The 13457-nt window shown below is 37.5% G+C and overlaps 1 protein-coding gene across 6 annotated transcripts in view; it reads right to left on the minus strand.

Annotated features, from left to right (window-relative positions):
* Positions 1 to 11658: 11658 nt before the first annotated feature.
* Positions 11659 to 13457, minus strand: part of LOC100926883 (cholesterol 24-hydroxylase) — an 89558-nt gene continuing 87759 nt past the window's right edge. For 2 of the 6 annotated variants that reach the window (XM_031953276.1, XM_031953277.1), the window contains exon 16: positions 11929 to 12202. In XM_031953276.1, the coding sequence (XP_031809136.1) occupies positions 12020 to 12202 (183 nt within the window). In that variant the 3' untranslated portion in view covers positions 11929 to 12019. Of the gene's footprint in view, positions 12203 to 13457 lie in introns of all 6 variants that reach the window. The other 4 variants (XM_031953273.1, XM_031953272.1, XM_031953275.1 and 1 more) reach the window with 4 other exon arrangements.

Consider the following 13457-nt stretch of genomic DNA (forward strand, 5'->3'; position numbering starts at 1 on the left):
CTTCTTTCTCAGTACATTCATCTAAAGGGCAATTCTCTACCTGGCCCTCAAAACACTTATTTCCCCTCACCATTCTATCTGTGATGCTGTTTCTTCAAAAGTTAGTTTTATCATTTTCCCCTACTCCCCTACAGAAAAATTTTCCCCTACAGAAAAATAGTCATTTTTCTGTCAACATGTCAACAAGCTCCTTATGGTGGTTGCTATAGACAGCTGAAAGGAAAAGAAACATTAGACTGCACAATCAGTTCAAGAATACATTCAAGAATACTCTGGTCATAAACTAGAACTATCCCTTGAGACTGTGATGATCTTTGGGAGATGTGCTGAACATCTTGATGTCATATGAAAGCCTCTCACTCCTGAGTCACATTAGGGATTAGAAATAGCACCTACTGGGATTCCTACACAGGGTATAACTGGATGTTATTAAGGTTGTACAGGACTCTTGAGGGTTGGTTGGTTGTTTATAGCTGATGTTCTTTTCCAATAGTTATGTTATATCACCATTTCTTTTCTTTAACCTTTGAATAAACCTGTTTTTGCTTTAATCCTTGTGAGCTTGTGAGAGAAGTTGAGGAAAATGCATTAGATGATGCTGGGCAGTGAACCAACAAGACTGTGGGAATGAGAGCAATAGATCAAAGAAGTAAGAAATTCTCTGAAGTGTACCTAGATGCTTTATATCACATGAAAGTATTCTTACTCTCAGGTAAAAAAAATTCATTATATGTGTGTGTGTGTATATTTATATCATGAAAAGGAAAAAAGACCTATCCCATATAAAAGACATTCTATTGTATATGTGATGGGAAAATGTGGAAATAATCCTTATGTCCAACAATTGGAGAGTAGCTAAATAAATTTTGCTGGTTGTTGTCCTTTGCTCTTGAAGAAAACCAAATAACATCACTATGTTGGGGTCAGGTACAGTGTGTGCAACTGTGACTGATTAGACCAAGCTGAGTTTGGAAGGCTCTACCACAAGTTGGGTACAAATAGTCCATATGAACATTTGGAGTAGAGCTGTTTCTAAATTTGTGCATCTCATGTTTCCTTTGAACTGCCGCAATTCTGTTTTGCTCATAGAGTACACCACCTTCTTTGATGTAAGCACACCATGTTGGGTGATCCTGTGCCAGTATTTCCCCTGTGTCACAAGTGATTCCAAAGTTCTTCAGAGAATCCTTGAGGGTGTCCTTTTATTTCTTCTTCTGACCTCTGTGCTTGCCTTGTGTGAATTTTCCATAAAATAGATTTTTAGGCAAATGCATGTTTAGCATTTGAACAAAGTGGCCAGTCCATCAGAGTTGCGCCCTCTGCAGTAGAGTTTGAATTAATTGGCAGCTCAGTTCAAGAAAGGAGTTCAGTATCTGGTATCTTATCTTGCCAGGTAACCTTCAAAATTTTCCTAAGATAATTCAAATGAAAGCTATTCAGTTTCCTGGAATGGTACTGGTAGACTGTCCAAGTATTACAGGCATACAACTATGGAATCGGCACTATGGCTCTGTGGCCCTTCAGTTTGGTAAGCAGCCTAATACCTTTTCTCTCCCACACTTTCCTTTGGAGTCTCCCAAACACTAAATTAGCTCTGGCAATGCATGGATCAGTCTCATTACCTATGTGTACATCCCTGAAAAAGAATGGTGCCATGGTAAGTGAATTGAACTTATCCATAGCATTCAAAATTTCTCCATTGCTGTAACTAAAGTTTCCACATATGGGTAATGTGCTAATTGGTGAAGAATTTGTGTTTTCTTGGTGTTAAATTTTTAGGCCAAAATTAGCACAAGCAACAAAGAATTGATCCATATTTTGTTATATCTCAGCCTCAGAAGCTGCATTGAATACAAAGTCATTTTGAACAAAAAGTCATGCACCAACTCTCCCTTCACTTTAGGCTTGGCTTTTAGACTTTTCAAGTTAAATAATTTATCAGCAGGGTAATAATTGACTTTGATGCCATTTTCATTCTTATTGTAAGAGTCTGAGAACACCACAGAAAACATCATGCTAAAAAAGAATGGGAGCAAACACATAACCCTATTTTATTGCATTGGTGACTGGAAAATGCAAGAGTATTATTCATTATCCAGAACTCAAGTAAGCATACTATCTATCATGAAACCATTATATGATATTGATTAACTTCTCCAGGCAACCAAAGTTTGCCATGATTTTCATGTGGGAAAAAAGCCCTCATGATGGACAGTATCAAAGGATTTGCTCAGATCAAAAAATGTGGAAAGATCTTTGTTCTGCTTTTGGCATTTCTCCTGGAGTTGTCAAGCGGCAAATACAACTGGTCACCGGTCTTTCTGAAACACACTAGCTCTTCAGTGATGATCATATTCCAGGTGAATAATCAGCCTATTTAGGAAGACTCTGGCAAGAATTTTGCTGGCAGTTACTAAGAGAGAGACCTCTCTGTGATTTTCACAGGACAACTTATTTCCCTTTCTTTTATAGAGATAGGCAATGGAGGCATCCTTGATCTTCTGGGGGATAACATCCTTTTGCCATATAACTCAGAAAATTTCAGTCAGCTTTTGTATGAACAGTGGACCCCTGCCTTGTAAATCTCAGAAAAGAATCAGTTACAGGTACATTGTCATTTGAGAGGAATCTGACAATATTCAAAACTCCCTGTTCATTTGTAAGTTCGGCTAGACTTTAATCTGAATCAATGGCTTCAGCACTGATTGAGAATATTGAGACCATTATGAAAACATTCTGTTGAGAATACTATGGAATTGTTCAGCCCATCTTTCTAGGATCATGTCCTTATTATTAATTAATGTAGTTCTATCAGCACTGATGTACCATAGGTCTCTGGCCTATAAATAGCCTTCAGGGCATCATAACTATCAGTGTAAAACTGAATCTCACCTGCCTTCATATTGAGCAAAGAATCCTGCACCTCTCTAAGCTTTGCTTGCATTTTACTTTTGATGGAGTTAAACAAAACTGCCTTCTTAGGGACAGATGAACTATCCTGCTGGTACAATCTGTAGAGTTCTTGTTTTTTCATTTAGTGACATCTGAATTTCTCTATCATTTTTTGTTAAAACAGTCTTGATGTTTTTGAATATTCTGGCCCAGATGAATAAATGTAATATTGTACACCAAATTTCTGAAAGCCGCCCACTCCTTTTTTGCTCCACTCTTGCCAACTGTGTGTTGGCTCAACTTTTCCTAAAACTTAGCAACAAACTGTTCCCTTTCAGAGAAGCACTCTAATCTGTTGACACTAACCTTCCTGGTAGTTGTCTTGCCTTGGAATCACTGCTTTTGTTGAATTTGAAAGTTTAATTTGGAGAAGATAAGTTCATTATCATAGCATTGTGTCATATATCACATTTGTCACTCTCCCATTCTGTCTCTTCTCCTTACAATGTCACAGATTATTAAATACTAGTAAGAGTCTAAAGCCAGATTTGAATTTAGGAAGATGAATCTTCTTGACTCTAGGACCTGGCACTCTCTGAGTCACCTAGCTGCCCCTAAATGTATGTAATAAAATACAAAACAACATGAAAGGAAATAATACTAACACCTGGGGAGATCAGGAAAGGTTTTGTATAAAAGATGTATCTTGAATGGAGTTTTGAAGAAACTTAGGGTTCAAACAAGTCAAAGTTAAGAGGAAATGCATCCCAGGCAAAGGAAACAGATATTATAACATCATGGAGATATGAGATTATGTATGGAGAATTGTAAGAAAGGCCAGTTCGTCTGGATCATAGAATAAATTAATGAGAATTATGTAAAACAAGAATGAAAAGGTAAGTAGGAAGCAAGTTGTAAAGTAATGCTAAGCGAAGAGGTTTATTTGCAACCTAAAGATGATGGTGAACTACTAGAGTTTATTAAATAAGGAAGTGACATTATGAGAAATGTGCTTTAGAAAGATAACTTTGGTAGTCATGTGGAGGATTGAAGATGGAAGAGAATCCAGGTAGGGAGGTAAATTAGGAAACTATTTTAGTATTCTAGGTATGATGATCAGGTAAATGACAAGCTGGATTAGGTTTCTATGAGCCAAGAAAAGGCCAGATGCCTGAGATTTTGTGGAGATAAAAATAATACTTGGCAACTGAATATTTGAAGTGAGAGAGAATAAAGAGTCCAAGAGAACATCTTGTATTATTTCTGCATTCTTACTAGGTATATTTATGTAATTATTTATTTTTTATTGATAATTATTAAGTTAATAATTAAAACTTTAAAAAATAAAATGAAGTGGTTGGATTAGATAAGATCTAAGGACCATCTACTAAATACTGTGATTCTAAGAGTGCTATTTGTAGGGGTTTATGGGAGAATTTCAAAAGCTGGTGTTGATAAATCACTTTTAGGCAAGGCTTTCCCAGTTTAAATCCCAGCTTAAATCCCAGCTCAGCTTTAGAGTTTATCTGAAATGATAAGAGCTAATAGGGTTACAAATAATCAACAACAAAAAAAAAAGGCAGGGAAATTGTTTACTAAAGCAATCCTGTGATTTACTCACTAGAATTCAGTCTGTTTGAAGGAGAAGGAAGAAACAAGTTTGGAAGGCCAAGAAGGGATTAGGCCATCTGTGTCAGGCAACCAGCCAAGTAGAGTCCTAGAGCCACAAGAAACTCTGGGGGCCCATTCAGTTCCCTGAAACATACAATCACAGAAGGTTTGCTTTCTTTGCTAGAGAACTGAGAGAGCAACCTTCCTTCTGAAATCTATTATCAGTGCTGGACTGATGAGCCTTAACTGACTCTTTACTAAGAAGCCCTCTAAATCCAACATAAATATGACACTAATTCCTCTTACCTCTAACACTTGATCTTATACAGTATCTATAGCTTTGTACAGGTACTTATTTAATTTAAGAAAGAAGAAACGGGAAACTGAAGAATAAACCCAGAAAGAGGTAATTACTTCATTACAAAGTTCACAATAGAGATAATGAGGAAAGCCCTGCATATTGTGACATACATATTGGGGGGAAAGTTTCAAAGTGTTTATTATAAAAGGAGGCAGGATCCCATGGCTTATTATTTTGAGGGAGAAGTTAGCTCCTAATTTTTGCCTCAAGAAAGATATTCTGACAACACTATTATAACAGTTAGTCTTTATATAGCACTTGAAGGTTTGCAAAACACATAATAGTATCTCATTTGAGTCTTAGAGCAATTCTGTGAAGGCAGTACTATTATTATTATTATGATTTTACAAATAAGAAAAATAAGATTCTGAGAATTAAGTGATTTATCCAGGGTCATATAGCTAGTAAGCATTTGGCATAAGATTTGAACTCACGTCTTTCTACTCTAAGAGGCAGAAAGATCTAAATTCAGATCTGGGCTCAGACATTTAGTAGCTGTGTGACCCTGAGCAAATCATTAATTCTCTGCCTCAGTTCAATTTTAAAATGGGAGTCATAAAAGCACCAACATTACAAGGGTGTTTGAGGATTAAATGGTATAATATTTATAAAGCATTTGGCATAGTGACTGGCCCATAGTAGATATTCCTTCTTTTTTTTACATTCCCCTTCCTCTTCCTCTATCCCCTACATCACCTAGTTGCCACACAATGTGATTAATGCTAGGAGGGAAAAAAACTATATGGAAATACAAGGAAGTCATTCCTTATAAAGCCTTATTCCTTAAAATCTGAGAAACTCACATTTTAAAAAAAGGCGTGGATAGAAGATAGAAATAAGGCAAATAATTGAGAATGAATAAAATAGAGAAAACTATATAAGGCATACTAAAGCCTCAAGTGAACTGAGGCTAATGATGACTGCTAAGAGCAATGTTGTGAACAGAGAGCAGCAGGTAGTTCAGACTGATTATCCAGGGATGTGTATTTTTGCTGTTCAATCTTTTCAGTTGTGTGTGACTCTTCACAACCTCATTTGGGGTTTTCTTTGCAAAGATACTGGAGTGATTTGCTATTTCTTCTCCAGAGCATTTTTTAGATGAGGAAACTGAGGGAAACAAGGTTAAGGGACTTGGACAGTCACAACTAACAAATATCTCAGGCCAGATTTGAACTCAGAAAGAGTCTTCATAACTTCCAGGTCTGGCACTCTATCCACTTCAATACTCAGCTGCCTTGAGATATGTATAAAGGAGAGTAGTATGAAATCAGTCTAGAAAGATCAGAACCATTTTATGAAGGGTTTTTAATTCCACACAGAAGCATTTGTATTTTATCCTAGAGGGAAAAAAAAGAGAGAATTATAAGAGATTTCATTCCAAGTTGTTATTGACCCAAGTCATGATGACTGTCCTTGGGGACCAGTAATTCAACCAGTTGTTCCAAGTCCACCTAACTGCTTTTATAGGGGAATCATGTGTAGTAAATCTGGCAAGGTAAGTTGGAGCCAGACTGTGAAAGGCTTTACATGCCAAAAAGTAGAGTATGTATTTTATCCTAGAGGGAATAGAAAACCAGTGGAGATTCTTGATCAGGGGAGGGACGTGGTCAGACCTGCTTGTTAGCCTATCACTTTGGGGATAACAGATTGGAGAGAGGGGAGAATTGGAGCCAAGAGATCAATTACTTTGAAAGACTGATCAACACAATACTAACCACAATTTCAGAGGACTCAAGCTGAATCATGTCATCCACTTAGTGAGAGAAAAGTTATAGATTCAGAGTATAAGGTGAAGCATAGGGATTGGCTATTTTTTGGATGTGGTCAGTGAAGGAATATGTTTTGCTTGATTATGCATGTTTGTAACTGGGGTTTTATTTTTCTTGGTTTTTCTATTGGGAGAAAGCATGGGAGGAAGAGAATGCAAATCTGGAAATAAAATTTAATTTTAAAAAATTTTTATTGTAATAGTTCACTTGTGTGGTGAGGTGGACCCTGCCATCAAAATCTATCAGGAAGACTTGAGTAGCAAGAGATCATTTGTAATTTCCTTCATGTCCTGATACAAACAGGAACTCCCCCCCACCTTTTTCCTGCTGTCTAATACCCTTTGCCATTGTTGAATGGTGACCAGGTATCTCAGTCACTCGAATAAGGATTTTTTACCCAGAGGGTCTTGCCCCCATTCCTGTGGTCTGTGAATAAATTTCATGATGAACTTGGATGGGAAAATAATTCCATCTTTATTTTCCCTAATCTCTAACTAAAATGTAGCAATTCCTCCAACTTTTGAAAAATATTCTGGGAAGGGATCCATAGGTTTCACCAGACTGCTAAAGAGATCCAGGATACCAAAAAAAAAGAAGTTTTTTTTTTTTAACTCCTGCTTATAGATATAAAGGGAGAGGAGATCATGTCTAAGGGGATGCTGTATTTCTTGTTGGCTGCAGGAGAAATCACATAACATTAAGTTATTAGATTTTCTGTCAACTATCATTTCCAAAATGTTTGATGTAGATCATTGAGCCTTTGTTGAGGACAAAGTCAGCCAAATCAAACTGGAAAAACACAAGAGGACAACTATAAAGAAAAAGAGACAATTTATTTTATTATGGGAGGGGGGAAGGGAGATAATTTGTTGCCCAGGATTTCTGTTTATGAACTCACTTTCTGAAGCAACAAAGGTCATCCTGTATAAATGAGAGAATCCTGGGCCTAGTGTCAGAAGACTTGTATTCTAATTTTACCCTGCAACTGACTCACTAAATAACCTTGCACAAATAAAAAAAAAAAGCCTTCCCTCTTTGGATGATTACTTCTATATAATAAAGTGTCAGGACTTGCTGTTCTCCAAGTTTCCTTCCAACTCCGACAGTGCATTCTGGCTTTGACATTCTATATTTTATGATGATAAAGTGCCTTCCAACACTCCAGGGATAAATGTGAAGTCCTAAGCTTGGTTCCAATAAATCAACTTCACTACGACAGGATGGAGGAGGAACATAGTTAGACAACAGCTCATGTGGAAAAAGACCTGGGAGGGGAGGGGACAGAAGGAGTGGAGGAGGAGGAAGGAGGTTGGTGGATTGCCCACTCGATATGAGTCAGTAATGTGATATGGCAGCCAAAAAGCTGATGCTATCCTAAGTTGCATTAATAGAAGCCTAGTGTCTCAAACAAGGGAAATGATAGATAATCCATTCCACTGTCCTTTTTTAATTAGTTCATATTTAAAGTACTATGTTTAGGATTTTCCATTGACAAGCTGCAGAATGCTTAGAGGATGGTGACAAGAATGCTGAAGTCACTAGAGACCACATTATGGGAGAAATAGTGAGAAGATAATATTTAAAGGGAAAATAATCATTCCTTTCAAATATTTAAAGGGTTATCTTGCAGAAAAGGAAACAGACCCATTCTACTTGGACATAGAGATCAGAACTAGTAATAATGAATGGAAGCATAGGCAGCAGTCTCCTGACCCAGACATTCTGTGGAGAGAATACACAAGAATTTGAAAGATAATGTCAAGTATTCAGTTGTATTTTGTGATCCAAGCTTTGTGTTCTCTACAAGAAAGCCTAGGGCTGCTTCTAGAGTATAAATATGTCCCAGGGTTTTTACACAACTGTCATAGGACCTACAGAGTCATATCATGCTACTGCAATGAATTTTTCATTTGGTTCTCTTCTTCTACCTCTTGTCAGTGTGATAAATTCTATGGACAGAGTTGGGCATTCATGTTGGCACCTTAATGAGATTGTTGTTGATCCTTCATTCTCAAGTTACATGTACCTTGCCAAGATAACACAGAAATTCCTGATTAATCCCCAGGGACAAAGTTAGAGAGGATAAACCAAAGTTAACCAGGCACTTAGAGAGTCAAGAGCATGGCCTCCTAGTCAGACTATAAAACTGTGGAAACAACTCCATCTCCTCCCCACTCCAATCCCTTTCTTTTGAATATTTTGCTTTTGGGACTTTTTCCCAGTTCTTTCTCTTTCTTGGATTTCCTGCAAAGGGGGAAGGGACTTTCCCTTCCCTTTTTATTCCAATGGCCTAGTTGATTCACTGCTGGGCTGGAACCCAGAGATTGCTCCTCACTGGGCTCAGTGACTAGCAAATTCTGGTGTGGATATGGTTCTCTGAATCCCATCTGGACCTGTTATTACAAACTAGTTATTTGTAGCCATTCACACTCAGAGAAAGACCTATAAGATTTGTTGTGGGTCAAGCGAAGGGATTGAACACTGGAGAAGAATAGGACAACCTCCAAACTTTTATATTTCCTGGCTGGTAACTCTAAACCAATCCACTGATTTGCCTGTCTGGACCTCAGTTTCCTTATCCAGAAAATACTTCAATTATTTACTCTCACAGAGCTGATGTAAAGAAAAGTCCGTAAAATTCTAGAGATGAGTTTTTTTTTTTTTTTGGTTGTTGCTATTATTATTGTTACTGCTGCTATTGTCATGGTTACAGAATAAGAGTCTGGAACTAATTTTCTGAATCTGCATATAGAAACATAGGCTCTTAGATTAAGAGCTAAAAGGAATCTACAAGGTTGTGTAGTCCAACACTATATTTAACAAATAAGGAAATTGAAGCTCAGCGCAGTCAGTCAATAAACAATAAATAAGTACCTACATCAGGCCATGTTGGAAGAACATTAGAGGACAGCCTATGGAGAGAAAGAAAAAGGTTATTTTTATTTTATTACTTCTGAGGGGAAAGGCATACACAATAATTTGTTGCCCAGGATTCTTGTTGTTTGTCCTTCATTCTCGAAGAGGACATGACATCAGGGAGGGGATGCCATGACATGCAAGTGAATTGATTTAAGAGAGGGAGCGCTGGGCAAAGTCACCTGCCTCATTTTCTCTTCCAGAGCCATCTGGGTCCAGTGGTCAGATATAGATTAAAATGACCGGAAATGGTCCTGAATGCAATGGGAGACCTTGTCCTTTTTAAGCTCAGGTCTTCAACAGGAGTCACTTATCTATGAAGTTCAGTTTCTGAAGCACCAAAGCTTGTCTGGTATAATTGAAAGCTCCTGGGTCTGGTAGGAATATAAAATAAAGGGGAAGACTTTTCCTTACTCTCAAGAAACTCACAGTTTAATATAGAAGACAAGATTCCAACAACTATGTACAAACAAGCTAAAGAGAGGATAGTACTAATTCTGACTGAAGTCAGGAGCACCTAAGTTCAAATCCAGTTCTGGATACTTGACATTACTTGCTATGTAACTTTGGAAGAGTCACTTAACCCTGATTGCCTCGCCAAAAATAAATTTAAAAAAAACAAGCATATAAATGAGCGGATAGATAGATAGATAAATGATTGGGTAGACAGATAAATAAACATAAATGACACTTTGGAAATAAATCAACAGAAGGAAGGCACTAGTATTAAAAGAGATTAGGAAAAGCTTCCTGTCCAAGATGGGATTTTAGCTATGACTTGAAGGAATTCAGGAGACAGAGATGAAGAAGGAGAGCTTTCCAGGCCTGGGGTATAGCCAGTGAAAACATCCAGAGCTGGGAGACAGAGCATCTTATTTGAGGAACAGCCAGGACGTCAGTGCCACTAGATCACAGAATACTCTGAGGTGAGAAGTATAAATTGGAAAGGTAGAAGTGGTGGAGGGTAGATTATGATGGGTTTTGAACAAGAAGCAGAAGATTTTATATTTGATTCTAGACACAATATGAATCACTGGAGTTTATTGAGAGGGGATAAGACATGGTCAGAACTGAACATTAAATGGCTCACCACTTTGGTAGCTGAGTAGAGGATGGATTGGAGTGAGAAGGGATTTTTGAAGGGAGACCAATCAGACATGTTCAAAATTACACAGTTACTAATTAGCAGAACCAGAATTTAAATTTGTGTTTTCCCATAAGCATGCAGACACAGGTTGCTCTCCCCGTTTCTTTCTGTTAAGCAATTTGCATTATTGCTTTTTAAGAAGCCTTCTTTAACTTAGCCTTTTTAAACATATGAGTGAAGACACTACTTGTTCATCTCTTCATTTCTTCAAAGGTCATTATATAGTTGGTTTATAATGCTGGATTTTCTACTGTCTCTGTTCTTGTTTGATTTTGTTAACTTCTTCACCAAGTTTCTTTTAATGTATTGCTATACTAGGCTTCTTGTCTTCTGGATTATTCAAAAAAATTTGGAGTTGGATTAGAACCCAAAATTTAGCCAAATCAAGCACTTGCTCTCCCCCTGGGCCTTTAGGAGCAGGCTGAGGGTCGAAAGCATTATTCTCTATGTCACCATCAACTTTTAAGTTCTCTTAGAGTGAAGATCTGAAATCTATTCTTCCCAAATCAAGACTATATTTCAGATTGAGCTTTCTTCTCTTTCTCTATCACAAATTCTAGTAAAGAATGCTCATTACTCCCTCAGGTTGCCAACATCTCCATTCAGCAACCAGTTTCTCCCTTTAGTGAGACTCAGAGTCATTATTTTCTCTACTTTCTTAAAGCTAAAATTGTGATTAAGGCAAATCAAGACGTTATTAGCTGCTTTTGAGAGACACATGGGTGGGGGTGAGAGGGGAAAAAGAGGGAAAGAGAAAGGGGGAAGAGAGGAAGAGGGAGAGAGAGAAAGAGATGGACAGGGAGAAGAAGAGGGAGAGGGAGAGGGAGAAGGAGAAAGAGAGAGAGAGAGGGAGAGGCACAAGAAGAGAGAGGGTAAAGGAAGAGAGGGAGAGGGAGAGGAAGAGGAAGAGAGATAAAAGGAAGGAGAGAAGCAGGGAGAGAGAGACAAAGACAGAAATAGAGAGAGAAACAGAGAGACAGACAGAATCTAAATAATTTACACCCTTCATCATTACTGTATCACGCCTATGGGTCACCCTCATGATCTGTTCCCCAAACTCCTCATTTATTTCTTCTTCTTGTCCAGGTGATTTGTAGTAAATACTATGGCAAGAAATTTGCTTCTGTTCTCCTTCCATTGATTTTTCTTTCTTTCTTTCTATCTTTCTTCTTATTAATAAGTGTTAATACACAGGAATTTTTACAAAGGAATAATTACTTCAAAATATATAATCACAAATTTACTCCCTCCAAAACATGAGAAGAATAATTCTTTTCTTTACTGTCTCTGGGGAATGGAAGAGGATGGGGTCCATAGTTTAACCTAGTTTCCACAGATCATAAGCACAATTCCAAGTCTAAAACCTGCCTTGGACTTGACTCCTAGACACTCTGACTTCTTCGGATTTCCATGTTGGGTTTGCTGCACCTTACTAGCAATTCTTGTTCCAAGGTTGTCATGACTAAAACTCTCAGGTCCCACGGGGATCAAATCCAGTGTCTGAAACTGGGGGAAAAATAAAAAAAAGAATAGAAGAAGAAAAAGAAAAACACCAGCAGATTCATGTCTTGGAGTTCAGGTAAAGCAGAGGAAGGCAAGTCCTTCCCCTCTCACCAATTCAGTTCACAGCAGCTATGCTAGACTCAGGAGATAGCAATATTTGAAAGATGATGGGAAAAAGGACCCCACTAGTTCAGTCTTGCCAGTTTTAAAGACATAGGTAAGTAATGAAAGGTGATTAGCCCCACCCATACATTAGGGGACACAGAAACCTTAATGGTAGGCAATCTGGACATGCTCCAAAGGCCAGTCAAGGGCTCCCCCATGTTAGCTAACTTCCCTGAGTTACAAGAGATTTATTTTATCTCTCTCTAGCCTCTTTTCACCTTCCCCTTCCAAAAGAAAGAGAAAACCCTTGTGACAAATATGAATAATTGAACAAAGCAAATTCCCATACTGGATTTTGTTTCCTATGAACTTCTAGAACTCTCCTTTTCCATCTCTGGTTCCTGGCTTCTCTGGCTTCCTTCACAGCTCATCTAAAATTCTATCTTTTACAGGAAACTTTTGTCACCTCTTTTCATCACCTCTAGTGCCTTTCCTCTTTTAATTATTTCCAATTTATTCTGTCTGTAGCTTTATTAGACATAGTTGTTCGTATATTATCAAAATATGCAAACTCATTAAACTTTATCTTGAAAGCAAGCCCAATTTTTCCCCCCTTTCTTTGCATCCCCAGCTCTCAGTACAATGCCTACCACATAGTAGAAACTTTAAAAATGTGTACTGGCTATCTCTACTATGTCTCTTTATTTCTATGTAGCAATTTTTTATGGACTCTAGCTTAGTATATATATATATATATATATATATATATACAATTTTTCCCCTTCCCTGTACATTTTATTTATTTGATTAGATTTGTAAGAAAACATGCAAATACATTCTTATCACTTTTTCCTAAGTGAACTCCATTCCTGACCAGGAGAATAATGTTCCTATATTTTAAGCTTTCATCTAAAAATTATATAAAGTAACTCATACTATTTTCTCAGAAATATGGAGAGCTGTGACCTAGATGAATGGATTTATAACTAGTGGAAGGACCAGACCCAACAAGTAATCAGTAATGATTCAATGTTAATTTGAAAGGCAGTCTCCCAGTAGAGTACCCCAGAGATCTGTGCTTGGCACAAAGTTATTAAATATTTGCATAATAATGTTAGATAAAAACATATCTGCTATGCTTATCAAATATACA

This window comes from Sarcophilus harrisii, chromosome 2 (genome assembly GCF_902635505.1).
Source record: "Sarcophilus harrisii chromosome 2, mSarHar1.11, whole genome shotgun sequence".
Taxonomy (NCBI): Eukaryota; Metazoa; Chordata; class Mammalia; order Dasyuromorphia; family Dasyuridae; genus Sarcophilus; species Sarcophilus harrisii.